The 26,745-nt window shown below is 35.3% G+C and overlaps 1 protein-coding gene across 1 annotated transcript in view; it reads right to left on the bottom strand.

The window, feature by feature from the left end:
- MAN1A2 (mannosidase alpha class 1A member 2) overlaps window positions 1-26,745 on the bottom strand; it is a 162,204-nt gene that overhangs the window by 86,257 nt on the left and 49,202 nt on the right. Inside the window, exons 2-5 of the mRNA XM_001927622.7 lie at window positions 25,387-25,642; window positions 16,875-16,971; window positions 7,509-7,627; window positions 1,124-1,204 (exon numbers count right to left, since the gene is read on the bottom strand). Of these exons, the coding sequence (XP_001927657.4) occupies window positions 1,124-1,204; window positions 7,509-7,627; window positions 16,875-16,971; window positions 25,387-25,642 (553 nt within the window). The remainder of the gene's footprint in view (window positions 1-1,123; window positions 1,205-7,508; window positions 7,628-16,874; window positions 16,972-25,386; window positions 25,643-26,745) is intronic.

Below are 26,745 nucleotides of genomic sequence, written 5' to 3' on the forward strand. Positions count from 1 at the left end.
AAGCAAATAGGTAAATACATCAGAAATAATAAGAGGCAGAATCTTAATATTAGAAAAGAGAATGAAAAATATGAAAAGGTAGAAAGCTAGAATGAACTTTATGGACTTGGGAGCTATTTATTGGTATAAACTCATGTCCCCAATTTATACAAATCAAGACAGAAAAGAGTAAGGACATAAAGATTTGGAAGCATGGAGCAGCAAGGAACAGCACTTCATGGCTAGGAGAGGAAGGAGGTGGCATAAAGGGAATGCCCAAAGTGGAGGGCAGAGCAACAGCATTAAGAAAAACTTACCTGCAAAACAGGCCCACTCTAAGTACAGGATAATATAAAAAAAAAAAATGTGAAGCCAGTGGTACACTGCAGGTAATCTTAGCAAGAAAAAACCCAAACCTGGTTCAACTCAGACTGAACCGACTCAGCTCCTAGCACGAACAGCACAGGCATGCTATTTCTGGCATAAGTATTATTAAACTCGGTCTTTACTGTCCCACTGATATGTGATATTTTGCATTAAATCAAAACTTATTAAATACTAAAGAAAATAAGAAAAATCAATCTACTTTTTAGAAACAAAGCAAGTGACAAACCAGACTCAGTGGGGTTAAAACAATCACAAAGAATTTTAAATGACTGTAACTACTATGTTAAAAGATCTAGCAGATAAGATGGAAAACATGCATGAAAATAATGGGCATTTTATCAGAGAAATAAAAAGTATAAAAGTTAAATGAAATGCTAGAAATAATAATTTTAAAAGTAACCTAGGAATTCCTGTCAAGGCTCGTGGAAGTGAATAAGAGTAATAACCAACAGGGTGCAGGTTTGATCCCTGGCTTCACTCAGTGGGTTAAGGAGCTGGCATTGCCATGAGCTGTGGTGTAGGTCGCAGACAGGGCTCAGATCCCACATTGCTGTGGCTGTGGTATAGGCCGGCAGCTGTAGCTCTGACTCAACCCCTACCCTGGGAACTTCCATATGCTGCGGGTGCGGCTCTAAAAAGACCAAAAAAAAAAAAAGAACCTACCTGAAAAAAGATGATATGCTGCTAGGGATATCTTTCGTTTTACTAATTTCACAACCCTTTCCCCCTAAACAATGTACTACTTGATTTTGCTCACCTCCTCTCCTGAAAGGTAATATGCTGCAAGAAGGCCGCCAATAAATCGAATGTTAACTTCAAACACAGACACCTCTGAATTCTGTGAAAACAAATTAAAAATATTCACATATACATAAACCTATATAGATTTCAAATTATCTTCAATATTTTCTATGTTTCTCACAAACACACTGGGGAGAATGTTTTTGTCCACTTTCTACATCTTCAATTCTCATGCAACTGCAATCTCACCTCACATACGTTAAGGTTTCCAAAACTCTCCCATTACTGTCATCATAGTGTCCTAACTGCCAAAACCAATGCACCGTTTTCATGCGCCTGACATATTACTGTGAAATTATCATATTTGATGCTATTGACTATTCTCCCTCACAAAAGCATCCATTTCTTAAATTAACTACACTATAACATCCATCTCATCAAGATTTTTAAATATTTTTCTAGTATATACAACTTAATGTTAAAGGAGATACCCCAAAAAATTGTAAGATTGTGCAACTATATCTTTAAAGGGTTAAGACAAACTAATTTTTTGATAAACATCTAATTCTATACTCAGTTATTATAATATCTATTAGGAGAAAGCGTGGCTCACTCATATCCACAAGGTTTCCTTTGGGTCTCTCCTCAGAAACATCACCATACCAGAGTCCTCCAATAGCCATTAGATATAAAAGAGCAATTTCTCAAACTGCTGACTCCAAACCTACTTATTCTATAAGAGTAATAAGCACTTATCAGTCTGATATATATAATTTGAATATGTATTTACTATTTTTTTCCCAAAGCCAGAATATAAATTAGTATAAACTAAAGATAAGACTCTGCTTTGTTCATTACTATATCCATAGCTCTAGAATAGTGTCTGTCAGAGAGAAGGCACTCAATATTTATCTACTCATTACTTACCTTGGAAGTTCCAAATACAAATTGAGACCAACCAGACAACAATTATACAAAAGCAAGAGGGAGATGAGCTAAATTAAAGCATTCTAAGATCCTTATGTTTTTTAGAGGGATAGAGAAATTGATTCATTTTCAACTTTGTTCAACAGACATATTAAATTTTTAAAGGTATCACCAAAATGAATGGAAATAAGAAGTGGTAAAGTCAAACTAGTAGAGGGAAAAACCTAGTAAAGGGGAAAAAAAAACATATGAAATAATTTAACCAAAAATAAGGAAGCCAGAAAATAAAAGCAAATGAGAAGTAGAATAATAATATAGGTAGCAAAACAATGATGTTAGAGTCAACTCCAAAAATATGTTATCATGCTAAGTGTAAATATTTCAAACAGTTAAAAGACTCCACAAGTGGATAAAAATAACAAAATCTAAATACACACTACATATAAAATATATTGCTAAAATACATGACATAGAAAAGTTAAAAGTAAAAGAATGAAAAATGATTATGCTGATTATTATGCTATTTTTTTTCTCGGATTCAAATTCATCCTTTTATACTCTACTCTGGTACATTGGAACTCTTCAAGTGCATTTCTCATTTGTCAGCTGACTCCCTTAGAGATCCTACCAATAGGAGGTTCTATAAAGATAATATAAGGCTGAAGGAGGAAGAAGGAATTTATTCTTCCAGTTTACCTCTAGTTTCTAACAACATCAAACCAGCCATGGTTCTTCACCCTGGTAGTGACAGGTGGCTCCAGGTTACAGTTCCCCTGCTATGTAAACATTCCCCAAGTCAGCCTCCTTGCACCCCTTAGAGATATCAAGCTCTAGCAAGGTTATCACCTCCTCAGAAGTCTAAGTCCCAGCTTTGAGGCATAGAGCCCTTTTAAGAACTCCTAAGATATCAGAAACAGAGTCCTAAGCTACTACATTTTAATGATCTCAACCTCTTCTCACTTTTCTCATAGTTCCAGGAACAGCAGTGGTTTACTGTAGTTATTACCTCTTGTAATACCACAATATTCTCTTACTGTCTTTTCAGCTCACCATTACTTGGATAATAATTTTACACATTAAATGCTTTAATTTGTAAAAGCTGTACAGTTATGGTTCTTGAATGAGCCAATTGATAAAATGATACACCAACAAATTATTAAGCATAATAAAGCTGCCATGTTAACAAACAAGAGTATCTGCGATTCACAAATGCCAATTCTCTCCAAATTAATGTGTAAACTGAATGCAAGGCTCATCAACATTTGAACACCATTTTCCATCTCTTAAAAGAACAAAGAACTTTTCCTAGTAAAACAAGATAAAATATCAAGATTCAGATACAAATTTCAAGTTTCTTATAAAAATAATGTAGTTAAGACTACCATAAATGTTTAGACTACTAAAATATTGATGCAGGGATAAAGAGAAAAGTCAGTAGAAAAGAATAGACTAATATGACTAATACATGACTAATGTGGCATGTATAAATAGTAGAGAAATAAATGTGCTTAGATCAATTGATATTTGCCTATCTCACCCCACCTACAAAATCAACTACATAAGGTGGAAATCACGGATGCGGAACAGAAAAGAGAAAAAAGACTGAAAACAAACGAAGAGAGTCTCAGAGAACTCTGGGACAACATTAAATCACCATCTGTATTATAGGGGTGCCAGAAGGAGAAGAGAGAGAGAAGGGGACAGAAAAAACTCAAAGAGATAATAGCCAAAAACTTCCCTAACATGGGAAAGGAATCACTCACTCAAATCCAGGAAGCACAACAAGTACCAAATAAAATAAACCCAAGGAGGAACACCCCGAGATACATATTAATCAAACTGACTAAAATTAAAGAGAAAATCTTGAAAGCAGCTATGGAAAAGAAACAAATAACAAATAAGGGAACCCCGATAAGGTTATCAGCAGATTTTTCAGCAGAAACTCTGCAGGCCAAAAGGGAGTGGCATGATATACTTAACGTGATGAAAGGAAAAGACCTCCAACCAAGATTACTTTACCCAGCAAGGCTCTCATTCAGATTTGAAGGAGCAATCAAAACCTTCACAGATAAGCAAAAGCTAAGAGAATTCAGCAACACTAAACCAGCCTTACAACAAATACTTAAAGAACTTCTCTAGGCAGAAAAGAAAACACAGCAGCAGGAAGCAAAAATACCACACATGACAAGGCTCACCAGTAAAGGTATGAAATCATCCATGCACAATTATGCCACCAAAATCAGAAATCATGAGAAGAGGTGGATATGAATGCAGCACACAGGAGATGCACTTGCAACTAAGAGACCCACAACTTAAAACAATCTCATATAAATATAGACTCTTATATCAAAACTTCAGAATAACTGCAAACCAAAAATCTACAATTGATACACAAACAAATAAGAAAAACCAACTCAAATACAACACTAAAGATAGTCAACAAACCAGAAGAGGAGAGAACAAGAGAAGAAGGGAAGAAAAAAGAGCAACAAAAACAAATCCAAAGCATTTAATAAAATGGCAATAAGAACATACATATCAATAATTACCTTAAATGTTAATGGACTAAACGCCAAACCAAAAGACACAGACTGGCTGAATGGATACAAAAACAAGATCCATATATATGCTGTCTTCAAGAGACCCATACAAATTGAAAGTGAGAGGATGGAAGAAAATATTCCATGCAAATGGGGATCAGTAGAAAGCTGGAGTAGCAATACTCATATCAGACAAAAATAGACTTTAAAATGAAGAATATTTTAAGGGACAAAGAAGGTCACTACATAATGATCAAAGGATCAATTCAAGAAGAAGATATAACAATTTTAAATATCTACACATCTAACATAGCTTCACCACAATATAAGAGACAACTGCTAACAACCTTAAAAGGACAAATTAATAGTAACACAATAATAGTGAGGGACTTTAACACTCCACTTACAGCAATGGACAGATCATCTAGACAGAAAAGCAGTAAGGAAACACAGGCCCTGAATGAAGCATTAGCCCAGATGGACTCATACGACATTTTATCCAAAAGCAACAGAATACACATTCTTCTCAAGTGCACATGGAACATTCTCTAAGTTTGATCACATCCTGGGCTACAAATCCAACCTTGGTAACTTTAAGAAAATTGAAATCATATCAAGCATCTTTTCTGACCACAACGCTATACAACTGGAAATCAACAACAAGAAAAAAACTGCAAAAAACACAAACACTTGGAGACTAAACAACATGCTACTAAACAATCAATGCATCACTAAAGAAATCAAAGAGGAAATTTAAAAATACCTAGAAGCAAATGACAACAAAGATACGACTCTCCAAAACCTATGGGATGCAGCAAAAGCCGTTCAAAGAGGAAAGTTTATAGCAATACAAGCCCACCTCAGGAAACAAGAAAAAGCTCAAATAAACAAGCTAACTTTACATCTAAAGCAGCTAGAGAGAGAACAGATAAGACCTAAAGTTAGTAGAAGGAAAGAGATCATAAAGATCAGAGCAGAAATCAATGAAATAGAAACAAAGAAAACCATAGAAAAGATCAATGAAACGAAAAGCTGGTTCTTTGAAAAGATCAACAAAATTGATAAACTCCTAGCCAGACTTATCAAGAAAAAAAGAGAGAGAACTCAAAGCAATAAAATTAGAAATGAAAAAGGAGAAGTAACAACAGACATCACAGAAATACAAAGGCTCATATCATAAGAGACTACTACATATGCAACTATATGCCAATAAAATGGAAAACCTAGAAAAAATGGACAAATTCTTAGAAAAGTACAATCTTCCAAGACTAAACCAAGATGAAATAGAAAAGATGAATGGACCAATCATAAGAACTGAAATTGAAACTGGATTAAAAAAATTCCAATAAACAAAAGTCCAGGACCAGATGGCTTCACAGATGAATTCTATCAAACATTTAGAGAAGAGCTAACACCTATCCTTATGAAACTATTGCAAAAAATCGCAGAGGAAGGGACACTCCCAAACTCATTCTATGAGGCCACCATCACCTTGATACCAAAAACAGACAAAGATAGCACAAAAAAAGAAAACTACAGGCCAATTTCACTGATGAACATCAATGCAAAAATCCTCAACAAAATACTAGCAAACCACATCCAACAATACATTAAAAGAATTGTTCAACATGATCAAGTGGGATTTATCCCAGCGATGCAAGGGTTCTTCAATATCCACAAATCCATCAGTGTGATATACCACATTAATAAACTGAAGAATAAAAACCACATAATCTCTCAATAGACGCAGAAAAAGCCTTTGACAAAATCCAACACCCATTTCTAATAAAAACCCTTCAGAAAGTGGGTACAGAGGGAACCTACCTCAACATAATAAAGGCCATATATGACAAACCCACAGCGAACATCATTCTCAATGGTGAAAAGTTGAAAGAATTCCCACTGAGATCAGGAACAAGACAAGGATGTCTGCTCTCGCCACTACTCTTCAACATAGTTTTGGAAGTCCTAGCCACGGCAATCAGACAAACAAAAGAAATCAAAGGAATCCAAATTGGAAAGGAAGAAGTAAAACTATCACTGTTTGCAGATGACATGATGCTATACCTAGAGAATCCTAAAGACTCTACCAGAAAACTGTTAGAGCTCATCCATGAATTTGGCAAAGTCTCAGGCTACAAAATTAATACATAGAAATCGATGGCATTTCTATACACTAACAATGAAAGAGCAGAAAGAGAAATTAGGGAAGCAATCGCATTTATCATCACATCCAAAAGAATAAAATACCTAGGAGTAAACCTCCCTATAGAGACAAAAGACCTGTACTCTGAAAACTGTAAGACACTGATGAAAGAAATCAAAGATGACACAAATAGATGGAAAGTAATGCCATTTGCAGCCACATGGAAGGACCTGAAGATTATCATTCTAAATGAAGTCAGACAAAGTCAAATATCATATGATATCACTCATATGTGGAATCAAAAAAAAAGATACAAATTATCTTACTTACAAAACAGAAACAGATTCACAGACTCCACCAAAAAACTTATGGTTACCATAGGGGAAGGACTGGAAGTTTGGGATGGCATATAATATATGGAATGGATGGTCAATGGGGACCTGTTGACTAGTACAAGGAAATCTACTCAATACTCTGTGATAACCTATATGGGAATGAGTATGTATATATGGATAACTGAATCACTTAGCTATATACAACAGAAAGTAACACAGCACCTTAAATCATCTATACTTCAATAAATTTCTTAAAACATACCAAGGTTAAAAAAAATTGAAGTGAAAATGGTAAGAATGGGTGTGTATTTTATGGAAAAACTGAACAAAAACTGGCAATCCAAAAAAGGGGGGGGAGGGACTTAGGATCTCCTTAAATTGCAAGAATAATGCTCAAACTATGGTGACTGTGTTTTCACACTCAATCAAATAAATTATCAACTGTATACTCACCACACTGAAATCAAGGTTGTTTTCAATCCATTTTTGCCCATCTCGGAATTCATCATGAAGTCCCATGATATAAAGGGTATCCAAAGCATCTACTATGGTAGCACCCATCTGTGAACTTCCTACATTTGGGGGGGAAAAGCTGTCATTAAAAAAATGCCCATCAAAAAAGGTCTATTTTAATTTTTTAGATATAAATAGTAAATCAAAGTAGTAATATAAAGATGAAAAATACCTATGTTTCACTTTTCCATAAGAATAGATAATATACGTTGTTTATAACATTTTCCAAAAGATGACACATTGATAACTAATAGGAAGATAAAAGAAAACTAAAATTATAATTCTCCTTAATTTTCTTCCTGGTCAGAAATGAAAAATTGAGAAATCTGTCTGCTTATCTGAGACAGATTTTTTTTTAAGATGATTAAGAAATAAAGAGGGTGGTTCAAGATAATAAACTAAGTGATAAGACAACCATGAACCATTCTCATTGGGTCCAAATTCATAGAATGGGCAAAAAATACCCTTAAGAATAAAAGTATAAGAAGGCTATATAACCATGGTAGAATATAAACTATAATAATCCTTCACTATCAAAAAGCAGGTAGAGCACAGTGAAAAAAGGAAATCATAAAATGTGAGTAGAGGAAATCAAAAGAGTAAAATATACTCATCTTCAAGAAAGAGATCGCCTTGATCTTAAAAGAAAATGTTTCAGAGAGGGAAGAATTAATTCAATAAAGCTAGCCTAACTCATACCAAAACCAGATACCATCAACACAAGAAAACAGAACAGGCTAACCTTACTAATGAATATAACTGCAAAAATCCTGAATAAAATACAAGCAAAACAAAACCAGTAGCAGAGTAAAAGAATAAATACCAGGGAGTAGCTGAGTCCTCCCTAACCCTAGGAATGCAATTATTATTTCCACCTTCTGAGAAGAAAAATCACGCACTCAGCTTACTGTCTACATTAACATGACTTTACTATTACATTGTCTTTACCAACACGTGTTTACTATTCCAAGAAACTCTTGCTCAGAAAGAGAAAAGTTCCAAAATAAGTTAATTATTCATTCCAGGAACTTCTTAGAAGATCCATCAACTTTTTAACATAAAGTATCAAATGATGGATAACATCCCAAAACTCTAAACCCCTTGCCTCTAAATTCTCTTGCTTGCCAATCCTAAACTGCTATATCATGATCCTTACCCCATCATAACCAAGTCATAAGCAACCATAACCCCCCAATTGAAAGGCCTATGTTAAACTAGACTTAAAATCTCAGTATGTCTCAACTTTGTCTCTGCCCACCTGACAGGCTTACTAGCAAGATACTGATCCCCCTTACCAAAGAAAGCATTAAACTCAGCTTTGTCTTATCAATAAGCTACCTTGGTGATATTTTAGAGTCAGCATTCGACATTACTGAGTTCACATTTTCCATTTACTATTTCTTCTTTTCTTTCCTTTTTCTCCAGAGTGAACAGTGTTTTCTTGTGATGGTTTAAAGCTATGCAGATCTGTTCTTGTAATGATTTTCCCTAACTTATATCACATTTTGTTATTCATTTGTTCTTAATAATTTCTTCAATTTATCAAGACGTATGTCTTACTAACAATACAAATATTCTAGCATACTGATAAGTTTCTTGGTCTTCTCCCCACTCAGTTCCCTTCATGTTGACTTTAACCAGAACATTTGTTGTGAGTTATTACAGACATACTTTCTTGTTCCTCAGCTTTTTATTACCATAACAAAAATTTTATCAAGCCACTTAATCACCCATATTTTCCTCTCTCTTCCATAATAACTTGAATTGAATACGTACCTCTTACTATTTTAGTATTTTGTCCACAATATTTATCATGCTTATTCTAAATCCTTAGAAGTACCTGTTTTTATTCTTATTTCAATTTTTATAGGTAGTTACAGTTCTCTAGTTATTTATTTAGTCCTGTAAGTGCATGCTTCTCTAAGGTGCTGACCACTCTGAAAAGGAAAAAGGCCTGACCCACATATTTGTACCAATTCTAGTTGGTTCCACAAGGAGAGATTTATGCTGTGAGCTAAAGAGCTCAAGAAAAATAAAGACAAAATTGAAATTACTATCACTGTCAATGATTACCTAGACAACTCAAGATTTCAACTGGAAAAAATTAAAAGGGATAACACTAATCTTGTATCAAATAAGAATTAAAATATGACATTACAGAATATATAAAAGATTAATAAACATTTATCATGACAACATAGGAATCAACTGAACCAGTTCTCAGAGAAAAGCTCACAACTTGAAAATTTTATACTGTTTCATAAGAACAAACAAAAACAACTGCATTCTGGAGTTCCCATCATGGCTCAGTGGCTAACAAACCCGACTAGTACCCATGCGGACAGGGGTCTGATCTCTGGCCTTGCACAGTGGGTTAAAGTTCTGGCATGGCTGTGGCTGTGGCTGTGGTATAAGCTGCAGGCCGGCAGCTACAGCTCCGATTTGACCCCTAGCCTGGGAACCTCCGTATGCCGCAGTGCAACCCTAAAAAGAACAAAAGACAAAAAAAAATTGCATTGCATTCTGAATGTTCTATTAAGGAGGTAAGAAAAAGAATGATAAACTTGAGCAAGAAAGTAGAAAAATCAGGAAAGCTAGAAGTAGAAATTAACAAATTAGAAATAAAACTGTCAAAATAACAAATTCAAAAGATGATTCTATGAAAAGAACCATACAAGAAATCTACAACTAATTTTTTTAAGTGATCATGGGAATATTAAAAACAGAAATTGAGAATGAATCAACAGATATAAAAGAAATTAAGAAAACTATTTTAAAAAAACCAGTTTAGTCAAATCTTCCCAATAAACTTGAAAATAAGATTGGACTTAACAATTTTCTAAGAAAACAGGTATTTTGAGTTATGAAAGAAGAAACAGAAAATCTAAATAAGCAGACCAAGAAACAGAGGAAAATGAGAAATTTTCAAAGAGCTACCCACTGTAAAACACCATACTCTAGAAGTTTCACAAAATAAATTCTGCTTTAATTTTAAGGATGAGAACTCCTATGTAAATTCTTATAGAACATAAGAGAGTTTAAAATTCAGTGTAAGAATTCCTAATACCATTGATACAAAAATATAACTTAGAAAAATAAAGCTATTATCTGAGCTCATTCATGAGCATCACAGGAATATACAGGAATGGATTTGCTGGGCTGTATGGTAAGTTTATGCGTAACTTTATGAGAGACAGATAAATGGCTCCAAAGTGTACCACTGTACACTCCCAGCAGAAATGTCAAGAAGTCTAGTTGTTCTACTGTCCTTACTGATATCTGACATTGTTAGTCTTTTAAATTTTATTCATTCAATAGGTGTGGAGGATACAGAATTGATTTTTAGTTTCCCTGGTGATTGATATGCTTATTGGCTATTCATTTACCTTCTTTGGTGAAGAAGTATTTATATATTCTGAATACATGCTTGTATTACAAATATTTTCTCCAATTCTGTAGCTTGCCTTTTCATTTACTTAATGTCTTTTGGAGAGCAGAAATCTTTAATTTTCATTAAGCCCAACTTAACATTTTTTTTCCTTTACAATTTATTCTTTTTGTAGTCTAAAAAGTCTTTGCTCATCTCAAGGTCACAAAGGTTTTCTCATATCTTTTTCCTGGAAGTTTTATACATTTAGTTTTTATGTTTAGATCTATGATCCATTTCAAGTTCACATTCAAGTATGCATTGGTGTACAACGGTAAAGAGTCCAGGGTTTGTTTTATTTTTCCATACAAATATGTAACTGATCCAGCATGACTTGTTAGACTTTCCTATAACACACTGAATTACCGCAACATCTTTGTTGAAAATCAATTAAGAACGTATGTGTAGTTCTATTTCTATTCTTTTCCAATGATCTATATGTCTATATATCTATCTTTACGCTAAAATCATACTGTCCTCATTACTGCAGCTTTACAGTAAACCTTAAAATTGAGCAGTATAAATCCCTCAACTTTGTTCTTTTTAAAAAATTATTTTGATTATTGTACATGCTTTGTGTTTTCATATAGATGTTAGAATCAGTGTATCAATTTATAAGGAAAAATCATTTTTAGTGGGGTTGCTTTAAATCTAAATATGGATTCCAAGAGAAATGACAGCTCAAGAATATTGAGTATTCTAACTCATGACCATGGCATCTCTCTCATTTAAGCCCTTTTAAATTTCTCTCAATAATCAATTTTCAGTATACAGGTTTTATGCATATTTGGTTAAATTCATTCACATATACTTGGTATTACAAAAATATTTTTAAATTGCATTTATAAATGCTTATTGCTACTATCTATAAATATAATTTATTTGTACTTTAAACTTGCATCTTATGGCCTTATTATTAAATTTATTTTTGTCCTAATACTTTTTTGTCATTGTTTGGTAGATTCCCTAGAATTTTCTTCATGACCAATCATACTGATTACTAGTGAAAATAGTTGTACTTCTTCATTTCTAACCTTTGTACATTTTTTCGTCTTTTCCTTTCTTTACTGCACTGGCCAGGACCTCGTGTATAATGTTACACAGAAGTTGGAAAGTAAAGATATCTTTGCTGCGTCCGCAATCTTGGCAGAGTGTCTAGTCTTTTAACATTAAGTATGTGGGGATTTTTTTCTATCTGTTTGGTTTTTGGTGGGTGGGTATGTTTTAATGCTCTTTATTGGGTTAAGAAGGTTAACTTCTAGTCCTACTTTACTGACAGTTTTTATTACGGATGAATGTTGAGTGTTAAATGCTTTTTCTGCATCTACTGAACTAATCATACAATATTCCTCCTCTAGTTCCTTACTTAATATGGTCAATTATATTGACTCATTTCCACATGTTAAACCAACCATGCATTCCTAGAATAAACCCCACTGGTCACAAAGTACTATCATTTTTATATATTGGTAAATTATATTTACCAAGATAAATCTAATTTGGTCAAAGATTTTTGTCTCTATGTTCATGAGAGACATTGGTCTATGGTTTCCTTTTATTGTAATATCATCTGGTTTGGGTAGTGCTACCAAAGAAGAGATAATAATCTTAAATGTGTAAATACCTAACAACAGTACCTCAAAATATATGAAGCAAAAGCTAAAAGAACTGAATGGAGAAAGAAAGAAATCCAGTATTACGGTTGGCAACTTCAACACCCCTCTCTCAATAACTGAGAGAACTATTAGACAGAAAATACTCAAGAACAGAGAAAGCCTGAAAAAACCCATTAACCAATGGGATCTAACTGATATCAGTAGAACATTCTACAAGCAAAACAGTCACTACACATATACACGTTCTTTTCAAGCACAAATGGAACATTCACCAAGATAGGCCATGTTCTGGGTCATAAAGTAAATTTTAAATAACTTAAAAGAATTGTAATTACACAAAGTATATTCTCTGACCATAATGGAATTAAATTAGAAATCAATAACAGAAAGATAAAAGAAAATCTCTAAGCATTTAGCAATTACACAACCTACTCAAAGGAAGTTTTAAAACATAATGAATTGAATAAAAATGAAAATACAAAACATCAAAATCTTTGGGATTGTAACAAAAGCAGCACTTAGCAGAAAATTTATGGCACTAAATGCTTACACTGGAAAAGAGATTTTTTTTTTTTATCAGCAAGAAACAGATTTATTAGGATAGGAGCTTGAATCTATAATCTACCTAGGCTTCTACTTCAAGAAACTAGAAAAGCAAGGACAAAACCAATCCAAATCATGCAGAAGAGTAGGTATAATAAAGATAAGAGCAGAAATCAAAGAATATAAAGAAAATATTAAAAAGATCAATGAAACAAAAAGCTGCTTATCTGAGGAGTTCTCTTGCTGCACAGCAGGTTAAGGATTTAGAGTTGTCACTGCTGTGGCTTGGATCACTGCTGTGGCTTAGGTATGACCCCTGATCCAAACAAAAACAAAAACAAAAAAGCTACTTCTTTGAGAATATCAATAAAATTGATAAACTTCTAGTAGGACTGATACAGAAAAGAGAAAACATAAATTACCAACATTAAGAATGAAAGGCGATTATAACTTCAGCTGCTACAAATATTCAAAAGATAACAATACTCCAAACAATTCTATGCACATAAAAGCAACAACTTATACGAAATAAGTCAATTCCTCAAAACCACCAACTACCAAAACTCACCCAAGGCGAAACAGATAAAATGAACAGTCCTTATACAGAGGACATGAATAGAGAAACTGAAGTTTTAGTTTAAAAACCTCCCAGAAAAAAAAAAAACAAACCCTCAGATCCAGATGGTTTCATCGGCAAATTTTATCAAAAACTTAAGGAAGATATAAAACCAATAGTACACAATCTCTTCCAGAAAAAAAATGAGCAGAGAAAACTCTCAAACCGTTTTATGGGCCAATAATATACTGATAAAAATAAGACAAAGATAGTACAAGAAAAATACAAACAATACTCCTTCTGAAATATGAATACAAAATCCTCAACAAAATATTAGAAATCATTAGCAAGTTAGAAATAATAATGAATTCACACACAAACACACAAGGAAATTAAGACATTCAAAAACAACTCTTCAAAAAGCACTGGAAAATGAATTTTCTTTTCCAAATCAAAATTATTTTAAATACAAAAATATCTATCCCTAACAAAACTCTTTCCATTCTCCAGAATATCTAAGTAAAATTATTCATTGTGACAATTAATCACTGTTAGAAAAATTATTATCAGTGCTAACTGACATCCAGCAACATTTTCCCTCCCTACTCACAAGCTCCAGGGCTGAGCCCTAACTGGGCAAAATCAAATGAATCCATCCCATCCCTCTGGGTATATAGCATCTGAGTCAAGGATGGACACAGATATAACAAGAAACAAGGAAGTTTCTGAGAGACCCAAGTACCCTCTTCTCAACAGTGTTCTTTTTCTAGTAGAAAGATAAGAAGCTTCAAGTTGCTGCGGCCATCCCACTAAGAAGCCAGCCTGAAGATAAGAACACAGAAGAAAACAGAGGAAAGAGATAAAGAAAAAAGCATAGCTGGAATCAGAGCTATTCTAAAACATAACTGAGCTGATTAAATTTCTTTTTTAATTTAAGCCACTTAGAAATGGATTTTCTGTTATCTGCACACAAAGAATCCTCTGCTGCCAAGGGCAAACTAGACAGAAGTCAGGAATATGATTTCACAGTCACCATATAAATTAAGGTCAAATAAACAAAGCTAGGGGAAAAAAGGAAATGTACACACTTTAAATTGTTTTCCTTATAATCTAGATTATTTTAAGGGTTCAGTATCTGCCTCATATGTTCCTATAGTAATAGGTTAGAGTTTTAAAGTTTCTTCCCATTCTTAAGATTCTGATTCTTTAAAGATATCCTGAATTTGGGATTTCAAATGAGGGACTTCCTCATTCAGAACTATGACCCCTCTCTTAGACTTCTTCTATTTAAACAAAAAGGTGAAAAACAAGAAGTTCCAGTCGGGGCTCAGCAGAAACGAATCTCACTAGTATCTACAAGGACACTGGTTCCATGTCTGGCCTCACTCAGTGGGTTAAGGATCCAGCACTGCCGTGAGCTGTGGTGTAGGCTGCAGATGTGGCTCAGATCTGGCATTGCTGCGGCTGTGGTGTAGGCTGGCAGCTACAGCTCTAATCTGACCCCTAGCCTGGGAACCTCCATATGTCATGGGTGCAGCCCTCAAAAAAAAGGACAACTGCACTGCATAACTAACATCTGTTCCTTCTAAGCCCATTAGTATTTTCTGGCCTTCACCTGCCATTTTAAAAAAGCTATGTATCACATCAAGAAGCATTTAAAATGGGAGAAAGAAGTGAAGACTATAAAGAACAGCTGAGTATTTGAGACTCAGCATTGGGTGAAGTAGAAGTTGTTGGTTAAGTAAACTCACTTTTTAAACTGAGAAGTTTAACAAGAGAACTGAACTCGAGAGGTAGAAAGTTAGAGCAAACTCAAGTTAAACAAAACTCTTCTCCAAACCTCTATCCACACACGCTGCTAATTTTTTCCCTAGAACCGTGAATGTACAATATAACTCGCTCAACTTACCAACCAAATCACCATGGGCGTGTTGCCTTTTAAAAAGATAGATAGATAGATAGATAGATAGATAGATAGATAGATAGATAGATAACATTACTGGAATTTCCCATCCTTTTCCTCCTCCTCCACAAAGTGTGGGTATCAGAATTGGGATTGTGTAGAAGAAAAAAAATTACAAATAGGCACTTACCTCCCTTGATATTAAAGAAAAGCAATGCAGAGTAGAAAAAGCTTCAAAATACTCAAACAAATGACTAAAGCATCTTTATGTAAATAGTAAAACCTACCACATATTTGTGTATTCCAAGCACCTATAATTTAACCTTGACTAAAACTTGCAAAAAAAAAAAAAAAAATGTTGCTTCAAATCATAGTTGCATAAAAATATAATAGTCTCCCCTTATCCACAAGGGATTTGGCCCACGACCCCACTGGATGCCTAAAAATCTGTATAGTCCATAACTCTATATATATTATGTTTTTTTTCTTATACATACATACCTGTATAAGAAAATTTAATTTATAAATTAGGCATAGTATGAGATTAACAACAATAAAATAGAACAATTATAATAATATAATGTAATAAAAGTTATGTGAATGTGGTTTCTCTCTTACTTCAAATATCTTACAACAGACAAATTTAATGCCTTTTTCATCCTAACTAAGCACTTACTGCACTGTGGCCATAGCTTCTGTAGTTGCAGTGCAACAGCAAAACTAGTATGAATATCTATTTCCTTCTTCACAACTACGTGAATAGAAGATTCACTCTTACCTTAGATTTTAACAATCTCAGTATATGATTTTTTTCTTTCCTTATTAAGTCAAGAACTTTCACCTTTTCATTTACAGCTTCTCTTTGGCAAATCCAAAATTCTGGCATCACATACTCTTGTGCTCTGGGGCCATTATTATTTAAAATAAAGGTGACCTGCACACAAGCACTGCGACACCTCCACAGCTGATCTGGTAACCCAGATGGTTACCAAATGACTACGGAGAACATGGATGGTTCATATCCCAAGAGGAAGGGAGAAGGATGGGGTGAGCGTGAGAGTTCATCACACTACTCAGAAAGATGCACAATTTAAAACTCGTGAATTGTTAATTTCTGAAATTTTCCACTTAGCATTTTCACACCAAGGTTGACTATAAGGGGACTACTGTGCTCAGGTTTCAGAAAATACCTAAAAAGTTAGATCCTATTTTTAAAATGAGGATAGAAAGTGAAAATAGCAATTAGAAAAAGCAAGCTTACCAAATATGTTAGTGGAGTGTCCTTTCCTTGCAATAGGTCTGAGTTCATTATGCCCCCATCCATATGTCCTGTAATTATCCCAGGCATGTTTCATCATCTGAGAAAAGAAAAATTACAATCCATTAATTAACATTTTCCAGACTGTTATCTTTACTTCATGTAACTTAGGGATTCTATTACTATACCCTTACACTTTCTGCCCTATCTCCTACACTAGTATATTATTCTATTAATCAGCGGATCAGTGTGAAAACACACATAACCATGTTTAACTTCACAAAATAGAACAAAAATTAGGTGTCATAGACAAACTCTTTTTACTGGAGAGGAAGATGTTTTGTTTGGCATTCTTTCAAAAAGTGGCAATTCTTTTGGAAACAGCTCCTCTTCACTCACTGTGATTATGACAGAGCTGTCAATCAATGGGGCTCTGATTCCACAAGCAATTAACACAGCCTGGCTGAAGGATCTCCTAATCTTAGACCAAAGATCAGCAAGCTCTTCCTGTAAACTAAGTTATTTCAGGCTTTGCAGTCCATGTAGTTTCGATAGCAACTACTTAACTCAGGTGCTATAGCACAAAAGCAACCCTAGACAACACATACACAAATGTGCATGACTGTGTTCCAATGAAACTGTATTTAAAAAAAAAAAAAAAAAAAAAAAATAGGCACCAAATAGAATTTGGCCAGAAGGCTACAGTTTGCCAACCTCTGACCTAATAAACAAAGTGGGTACATGTGATTCAAGTGTAGGCAATCCAGTCCTTTCGTACATATTGTTATAGACACCAAGAGACAGAAGGATTCTCTCATTTTGCAATCTAAAGGTCTAGGTAATATATAATCCTGAAGCAAATGGAGCAGTCTAATGATCTCCCAACATGGTGAAACTAAGTAACAAAAGAAAATAGACAGAGGCATATTATTGACAATAACATCTACAGACTTGGATTCAGCTAAGCTTAAATCTAGTTTAGAGCTGCTAAGTTAGTAAACATTTTTATATCAATTAGTTTGAATTGAGCTTCTTACAAGCCAGGGAATACTATGCTACACAATAAGAGAGTATTTAATTATATATCAGCTGGATTATGTGAGAGTAGCCTGTAGTGTAATCAAAAATAATATTCATTAAGGAGATTCCATACTGGCGCAGCGGAAACGAATCCAACTAGGAACCATGAGGTTTCAGGTTCGATCCCTAGCCTCACTCAGTGGGTTAAGGATCCAGTGTTGCCATGAGCTGTGGTGTAGGTCACAGACACAGCTCAGATCTGGCATTGCTGTGGCTGTGGCGTAGGCTGGCAGCTACAGCTCCAAGTAGACCCCTCGTCTGGTAATCTCCATATGTCGCAGGTGAGGCCCTAAAAAGACAAAAGACAAAAAATAATAATATAATATCCATTAAAAGATTTCTCAACTTGTTTCTTTGCAGCCAGCATTACTCAGACACCAAAACTAGGCAAAGACATCATAAGGAAACTGAAAACTAATACATCTCAAAATATAGATGAAAAATTCCTTAACAAAAACTAACAATATATAAAGAGGATACTACACAGTGAGCAAGTGCAGTTTAGCCCAGGAATATAAGACTAATTTAACATTCAAAAACCCATCAGTACAATTCACCGTGTTAATAGAATAAAGGAAACAATCATATAATCATCTTTCTAGATGTAGACAAAGCATTTGACAAAATTCAAAGCCATTCATGATAACTCTCAATCAACTACAGCTACAAAGAAACATTCTCCACTTATGAAAGGACATCTTCAAAATAAAACTTAAGCTAACATTACACTTAATGGAAGAAGATGCTACTCCTAAAGTTGAAAACAAATCAAGTATGTCTATTCTCACCACTTCTTCTCAACAAGTAACTAATAAGCACTAGCCAGCACAATAAGAAAAAGAAATGGAAGACATTAAAATAAAAAAAGAAAAGTACCTCTATTCACAGAGGATATGACTATGTACAAGGAAAATCTTAAGCAATCTTAAAATAAAAAGCCATTAAAACTAAGGATCGGAGTTCCCGTCATGGCTCAGCGGTTAAGGAACCCAACTAGTAACCATGAGTTTTGGGTTCCATCCCTGGCCTTGCTCAGTGGGTTAAGGATCTGGCGTTGCCATGAGCTGAGGTGTAGGTCGCAGATGCGGCTCAGATCCCGTGTTGCTGTGGCTCTGGTATAGGCTGGCAGCTACAGCTCTGACTCAACTCCTAGCCTGGGAACCTCTATATGCCGCAGGTGCGGGCCTAAAAAGACAAAGGCAAAAAACAAACAAACAAAAAACACTAAAGGATGACTTCAGAAAGTAAGACACAACTTCAGCAAACTAAAATCAAATATATTTCTATATGCTACTAATGAACAACAGAAATGGAACTTAAAAAACAACTCCATTTATAATAGCATCAAAAAACATGAAATATTTAGGAATAAATATAACAATATGTGCAAGAACTACACACTAAGAATTACAAACCACTGCTATGAGAAATTAAAGAAAACCTAAATTAAGTGGAAAGATATATTCAGGGAATGAAAGTCTCAATATTGTTAAGACAATTTCTTCCCAATTCATCTACAGAGTCAACGAAATTCCAATAAAAATCCCAGCAATCTTTTAATTTTCACAGAAAAACTAAGTCTAGAAACACAAAGGACTTAAAATGGCCAAAAGAATTTTTATTTTATTTTATTTTATTTTATTTATTTATTTATTTATTTTTGTCTTTTTGCTATTTCTTGGGCCACTCCTGCAGCATATGGAGGTTCCCAGGCTAGGGGTTGAATCGGAGCTGTAGCCACCAGCCTATGCCAGAGCCACAGCAACGCGGGATCCGAGCCACGTCTGCAACCTACACCACAGCTTACGGCAATGCCGGATCCTTAACCCACTGAGCAAGGCCAGGGATCGAACCTGCAACCTCATGGTTCCTAGTTGGATTCGTTAACCACTGCGCCACGACAGGAACTCCAAGAATTTTTAAATGAGTAAAGTTGGAGGACTTACTCTGATTTCCAAACTTACTGTAAAAGCTAAAGTAATGAACACAATGCCGAAGTCTCATTAAGGATAGGCATACAGATGAAGGTATGAGTCCAGAAAGAGACTTAACATCTGCTGATTTCATCAAATGATTTTGAACAAAAGTGCCAAAGTAATTCAATCAAGAAAGGGTAATCCTTTCAATGAATAATCCTGGAACCCTAGGAAGCCCTATGGGTTAAAAAGAAAATGCACAACCTTCACTTTACAGAATAAACAAACAAAAAAATTAACTCACAACAGATCACAGACTGAAATGTCAAAACTAAAATTAAAACATGTCCACACAGAGACTTGTACACAAATGTTCATAGCAGCTTTATGTATAACAGCCTAAAACTAGTCCAAATGTTGAACAAATGTTCAAAAGGTGAATAAATAAAACAAATTATGGTATACCCATAGAATGGAGTAACACTAAGAAAGAAATTACATTTATGTGCAATCTACATAGAGGAACCTCAAAAAGATGCTGAGCAAAAGTCCAGAGACAAAATATCACATACTTTATGATTCCATTTAATTGAAACTCTAGGAAAGACAAATCTAATTCATAATGACTAAAAGCAGATTAGTGATTGCCTAGGATCAAGGAATGGGGTGGACTGTCTGAAGAGGGGCACAAAAATCTCATTTCGAGATTATGGACATACGCACAGCTTGACTGCAACTGCTGTTAAAAAGGTATGTAACATCTGCCAAAACTCATCAAGTTATACTCTTAAAATAAGTACATTTTATTGTACATAAATTATGTCTCAACAAAGCTGAATTTTTAAAAAATTTAACAGCCTGTCCTATCTTCCCCACTAGTAATTTCCACTCTTCTGAGACAATTACTTGAACTCTTTTACCTGTTTTTCTATTTACCACTGTACTTCTAAGTATAGTTTATAGTGCTATTTCTTGATTTTGAAAGGTTTTAATTATTTACTATATTCTCTTACAGTTAAGTAATTTAGCTTTCTTACATACTATCGACTCACCTCCACACACACTTCCCCACATGTATTATCCCCTGGCTCACAATATTCCAACAGACAATAGCATGTTTTTCTTATAATTAATACTACTTTGTTCAATTTATGTTTTTCCCTGCTGTTAACTCCTGGTCTGAAGTTTGGTGGGGTTTTTTGTTGTTATTGATGGAGTTTTAAATGTAACAATTATTAATTTACTTCCAAAGTACACTTGAGTTTCAAAACTTGTCTCAATATAATCAAACACATCAGATAAACTATCAGTTCCATTTTATTCTGATACATCTTTTCTGAGGCTCTCTATCCTCCAACTCTAATGTGGACTTCAGTTCTTTCAACCTGAAGGACAGCCATTATCCTGCTGATGCCCTTTTTCACAATTCTGAGAATGCCCTTCCCTTTCTCTCTCTAGTGACAGATCTGTTTCCAAAATCGTTTATCTTATTTTTATGCTGAAGCATATTTTCCAGCAGCAATCTGAGAAAATGTCTAAAAATATCCTTACTCTCAGATTTGATTCACTCTTTGGCTTAATATTTAATTCTTTCTAAGCCTTAATCTCCATCCTCTTCCAGTTTCTAATGTTGTTGAAGATTCTAATGTGCCATTGTGTACAATCACAATCTTTTGAGTGGAATTATTTTTTTTCCTCTCTAAACTTTTAGGATCTGTTTTTTGTGCCTCTTCTAAAATTTCAGTAGGAATCACTCCCCCCTTTTTTTGCTCATTTTATTAGGTGCCTTGCAAGTCATTTCAATCCGGAAACACATCCTTAAGTTTTAACCCATTCTCTTGAATTATTTTGACTTCTTCCCCTCTATTTTCCTGTTCTTTCCAAAATCCCTAATGAACCACTTGTTAGATGTTCCAGATTGATCTTATCATTTTTCTTGTTTTCTCTATCTTGTGTCCTTCACTGAGATTTGCTCAATTTTATCTTTCAATTCCTCTACTGAATTTTTTGTTCTATCATGTTTTTAATTTCCAAGAATTCTTTCTTATACTGTAAATATTCCTGTTATAACTTCTTCTCATTCATGATTTTTTGTGTGTGCACTCTAAGGATGTTCATTCTTTTCTGATATTTTTTCTGCTCTCTGCGTTGTTTCCTCTCTCTCTCTCTCTCTCTCTCTCTCTCTCTCTCCTCGCATGTAAGAAACTTTCCTTACAGGTCTGGTGATCTTCCCTTTGCTCTTCACATATGCGTGAGGCATTTACAAGATAATCAAAGGCTATCAGTGAATAGGCCAGACTTGCTGATTGAGCTTTTCTCAGGGAGATGAGGTGAAACCCAGGGGTGTTTGATGAGGATCAGAGTAGGTCTCTTCTCCTGGGCCAGTCAAGTCTCCCCAGAGAGAAGTCCTTCATTTTCCCGCTTATTAAAAATAAGTCTGGCTGCCAGATTTCTAAGACTTGAGCAGAAGGACGTGGCGTCAATACTGAAAATCCATTTTTCACTCATTCCCTCCATCCCCACCACTCCGTTTTTCAGAATGACCTCTGGTCTTTCCCCTCAGCCATACATGGTATTCCCAAAATCTAGACCTCTAATTCATCCATCCAAAGTAATCTTATGGTCTTCTTTTGGGAAGGGAGGACAGTAACTAGGATGCTTAGGCTAGAAAACTGAGGATCTAGGGGTTAAGAGTTCCTTTTAAAATTTTAAGTAATCCTTTTTCATGTGTATTTTAAACCCCTGCCTTCAGAGGTAAATGGTTTTTCTAATTCTTGATGCTTTCAGATATTCTACAGGTATTCACATCACTTTGCCTCTTGTTAGCTTCTTCCCCTGCAGGTTTAGGTTCCAGCTTTCTCTGCTTGCTAAGTCAGTAATCATAACACTTAACAGAGCCTACATAGGGATTTAATAGGTATTACGTTGATTTACAAGAACACCTAATAAGAAGGTATGCTCTAAAGGATTCACCCGGCAAATATGTGTTGTTCAAACCCTAAACATCCCCAAAAAAGGTTTGGCCTGTGTCAGGCTCCAGGAAAATAACATCTAAACCTTTATTACCCTGCCTGTTAAGAGTTACTTCAAGCCCTGGACCATGTCAGATAGTTTATGCTAACAATGTGATTTATGGTGAGGACTTGAACCACATGGTATCAGTCTGACCACCAGAGGGGATGGAGAACTAAGACTGGCCAAGTTTATGTGATGAACTTCTAACAACAACAACAACAACAAAAACCAATGGACACCAATGCTCGGGTGAACATCCCTGGTGGGCAAGACTTTGTACACACAGCCACACACCACACTAGGAGAGGTGAGCACTGTCCTTATTACTCACTGGGAGAGGACGACTAGAAGCTGACACCTGGTCTCTACTGGACTGTGTCTTATATGCCTTTTCTACTGATTTTAACTTGTATTTTTATTTCCTTTTTACAGCCACACCTATGGCATATGCAAGTTTCTGGGCCAGGGGTCAAATTAGAGCTGCAGTTGGGGCCTACACCATAGCCATAGCAACACCAGATCTGAGCCACATTTTCATCCTACACCACAGCTTAGGCAACGCCAAATCCTTAACCCACTGGGCCAGGCCAAGGATTGAACCTGCATCCCTACAGAGACAACAGTAGGCCCTTAACCTGACGAGCCACGATGGGAACTCCTTAATACGTAGGTTTTTGCTGCAATAAACCAAAGCCATGGATACATCTGTTTTTCCTTTTTTTTTTTTTTTTTTTTGTCTTTTGTCTTTTGTTGTTGTTGCTATTTCTTGGGCCGCTCCCGCGGCATATGGAGGTTCCCAGGCTAGGGGTTGAATCGGAGCTGTAGCCACCGGCCTATGCCAGAGCCACAGCAACACAGGATCCGAGCCGCATCTGCAACCTACACCACAGCTCACGGCAACGCCGGATCGTTAACCCACTGAGCAAGGGCAGGGACCGAACCCTCAACCTCATGGTTCCTAGTCGGATTTGTTAACCACTGCGCCACGATGGGAACTCCTTAATACGTAGGTTTTTGCTGCAATAAACCAAAGCCATGGATACATCTGTTTTTCTAAGCTCCGTGAGTACTTATGGCAAATCTCTGAGCCTGTGGGTGGGTCCTAGAGCCTCTAAACACACACTGCTATCTATTTGATTTATTATGTAATGAGAGAGTATCTCAATAAGTTCTAATGATATCTGAAAAAAAATCTATCAAAGTCTCCCCAAAACTGTCCAAAGAAAGTGCCTCAAATAGCCTGTGGATTAAACACAGACTCCAGAGGTAAGGTAAAAAATCAAGAGTACAGATCTATTTTGATTCCATCAAGGTCAAAGTCTTACATTAATTCATAAGGTCATACTTAAATTATCTGCAAATCTTCCATATTCATCACTAGAATATATCCAAACAGATATTTGACCATTTGAACTAAACTTGTTTTATTTTATGATAAACAATTGATTTGAAATATTATTGATGCTATACACTCTAAAAAACCTTTTGTTTCATAGGCAGTACAACCACAAACTCCACATAAAATCAGCAGGAGTTCTAAGTTCAACTAAAATATTCACTAGATTTCCTCCCCCTAACTTTATCTCCAAATAACCCCTAGAATAACAAACTGAAAGATTTCTGAGACCAAACAAATTTAAAAATTTTTGAAATCCATCCTTCCTCACTCTTCAATCCACTGAGACTCTCTGGAAGGATGTGTTCTTAATCTGCAGTATGGTTAAATAGTATCATGATGCATCCTTAAAAGATGGCAGATACAACACTAACTTTTCAGAAGCATGTTTATGAGAAGATCTGCATAGCATCTAGCAGAGTTCCTTGTAACACTTGAGGAATTTCTTATTACATGACAAGCTGTTTATGGATTTGTTTTGCATTATTTATAAAACACTGAATACCAAAAGATCTCTGAACACAGGGTCAGTGATATAACTGCTCAAACAACATTACATCAAAAATTTTAGGTATCGGAGTTCCCGTCGTGGCGCAGTGGTTAACGAATCCAACTAGGAACCATGAGGTTGCGGGTTCGGTCCCTGCCCTTGCTCAGTGGGTTAATGATCCGGCGTTGCCGTGAGCTGTGGTGTAGGTTGCAGACGCAGCTCGGATCCCGTGTTGCTGTGGCTCTGGCGTAGGCCGGTGGCTACAGCTCCGATTCAACCCCTAGCCTGGGAACCTCCATATGCCACAGGAGCGGCCCAAGAAACAGCAGCAACAACAACAACAACAACAACAACAACAAAAAGACAAAAGACAAAAGACAAAAAAAAAAAAAAAAAAAAATTTTAAGTATCCTGTAATTATATTAGATATTTAATAACGATACAGAGTTTTAGCCCTGCCAACTTGCAGAGTGAACTACAACTCTGACCCAAAAACAAACCCAAAAGATCACAATATGACACCATAAGTAGTATAAATACATATAGATAGATAGATCACTTAAATCCAGTTAAATACAAATCCATAACCACCCCATATCACAAATCTCAGCTCATTACCTCTTTAATTTTTTCCCTTTTCTCTCTTAGGTCATTGTCTCCTGGGTCTCCACCATGTGTTCCTATAAGGTTTGGTATAGGAACTGGTGGCAGTGGCTTTTTCTCTTTTGTCTTCATTTCTTGGACTACCTTATTTTTCTCTGTCTGAATTTCTGCTCGGATTTCCTCTCTTGACTTTTTTAATTTTTCTTTTGCTTCTTCCAGGGCCTTCTCATGATCAGCTCGAATTTTATTTCTCAAACGTTCTTCTTCTTCCCTATAAGGAGAGGAGAAAAATAAACATAAAACTTAAAGCTTCCTCCATCAAACTCTCCTAGTTGTTTTCTACTCCTGCCATTAAAAAGAAAAAAATGATCTGTGAGAGAGCCTTGGATGTACTTGCCCAAAGAAGAGGATAAATATATCTTAGTGTGAGAAAGAAAAGAGCTCTGGATGCTCCTCAGCATCCACTTTACACAGTGAAGGAAGAGAGAACCACAAGTTACAATTTAGGGCCAAATGAAAACAAAGAAAACAGCAATAAGTAACTTATCAATACACACGTGGAAAAAAAGAGGAAAAAAAAAAAAAAGAGGGATCAATGAAAACCTAGAAAGAGGAGAGAAAATTAAAACTAGAATTAAATATCAAGAGGGACAAAAACATAAACAAAGGATCTAAAAAGAGAGATAAGCAGAGAAAACAAAAGGTTGGAAAATGTTTTATCTATTAAATATACATCATATGCTTCTAAAATGTTTACATTCTGGAGTTACCACAGATTTTATAAAGATCAGTGGTCTAATTGATGTGGGCATGACCACTTAAAATTCTCTTGAGCCCTTGTTAAAAATACAGATTCCAATTTAGGAGGTCTGTATGAAATCCTTGAATTAGTATTAAGGACTCCCCTGCTGATTCTGGTCTGCATACAGGTTTGGAAACCACTACTGCAACAGACACCTAGTGGGTTTCTATCCAGTCCTAAGTCTTTTCTCCACCTCCACCCCAATCCACGTGAATGTATACAGGACTGGTAGTTACTATTTCCCAAATGAGCTAATGACGACTACTCTAAGGATAAACATCTAACCCAACAGCCGTCAGAGTTACCTCTCTAGAAATTTAATTCAAACTCTGGACTTAAAACATTGCTGTTGCAAACGTAAAATGGTACAGCCATTCTGCAGAAGTTTAGCAGTTTCTTAAAAAACTAAACGTGTACTTACCATAGAATCCTGCAATTGCCCTGGGCATTTATCCCAGAGAAATGAAGGATTAGGTTTATACAAAAAGCCTATATATACAAATCAGTTACAAAAAGACAAATACCACATGATTCAATTTATATGAGATTCTTAGAGTAGTCAAAATCAGAGA

This window comes from Sus scrofa, chromosome 4 (genome assembly GCF_000003025.6).
Source record: "Sus scrofa isolate TJ Tabasco breed Duroc chromosome 4, Sscrofa11.1, whole genome shotgun sequence".
NCBI lineage: Eukaryota > Metazoa > Chordata > Mammalia > Artiodactyla > Suidae > Sus > Sus scrofa.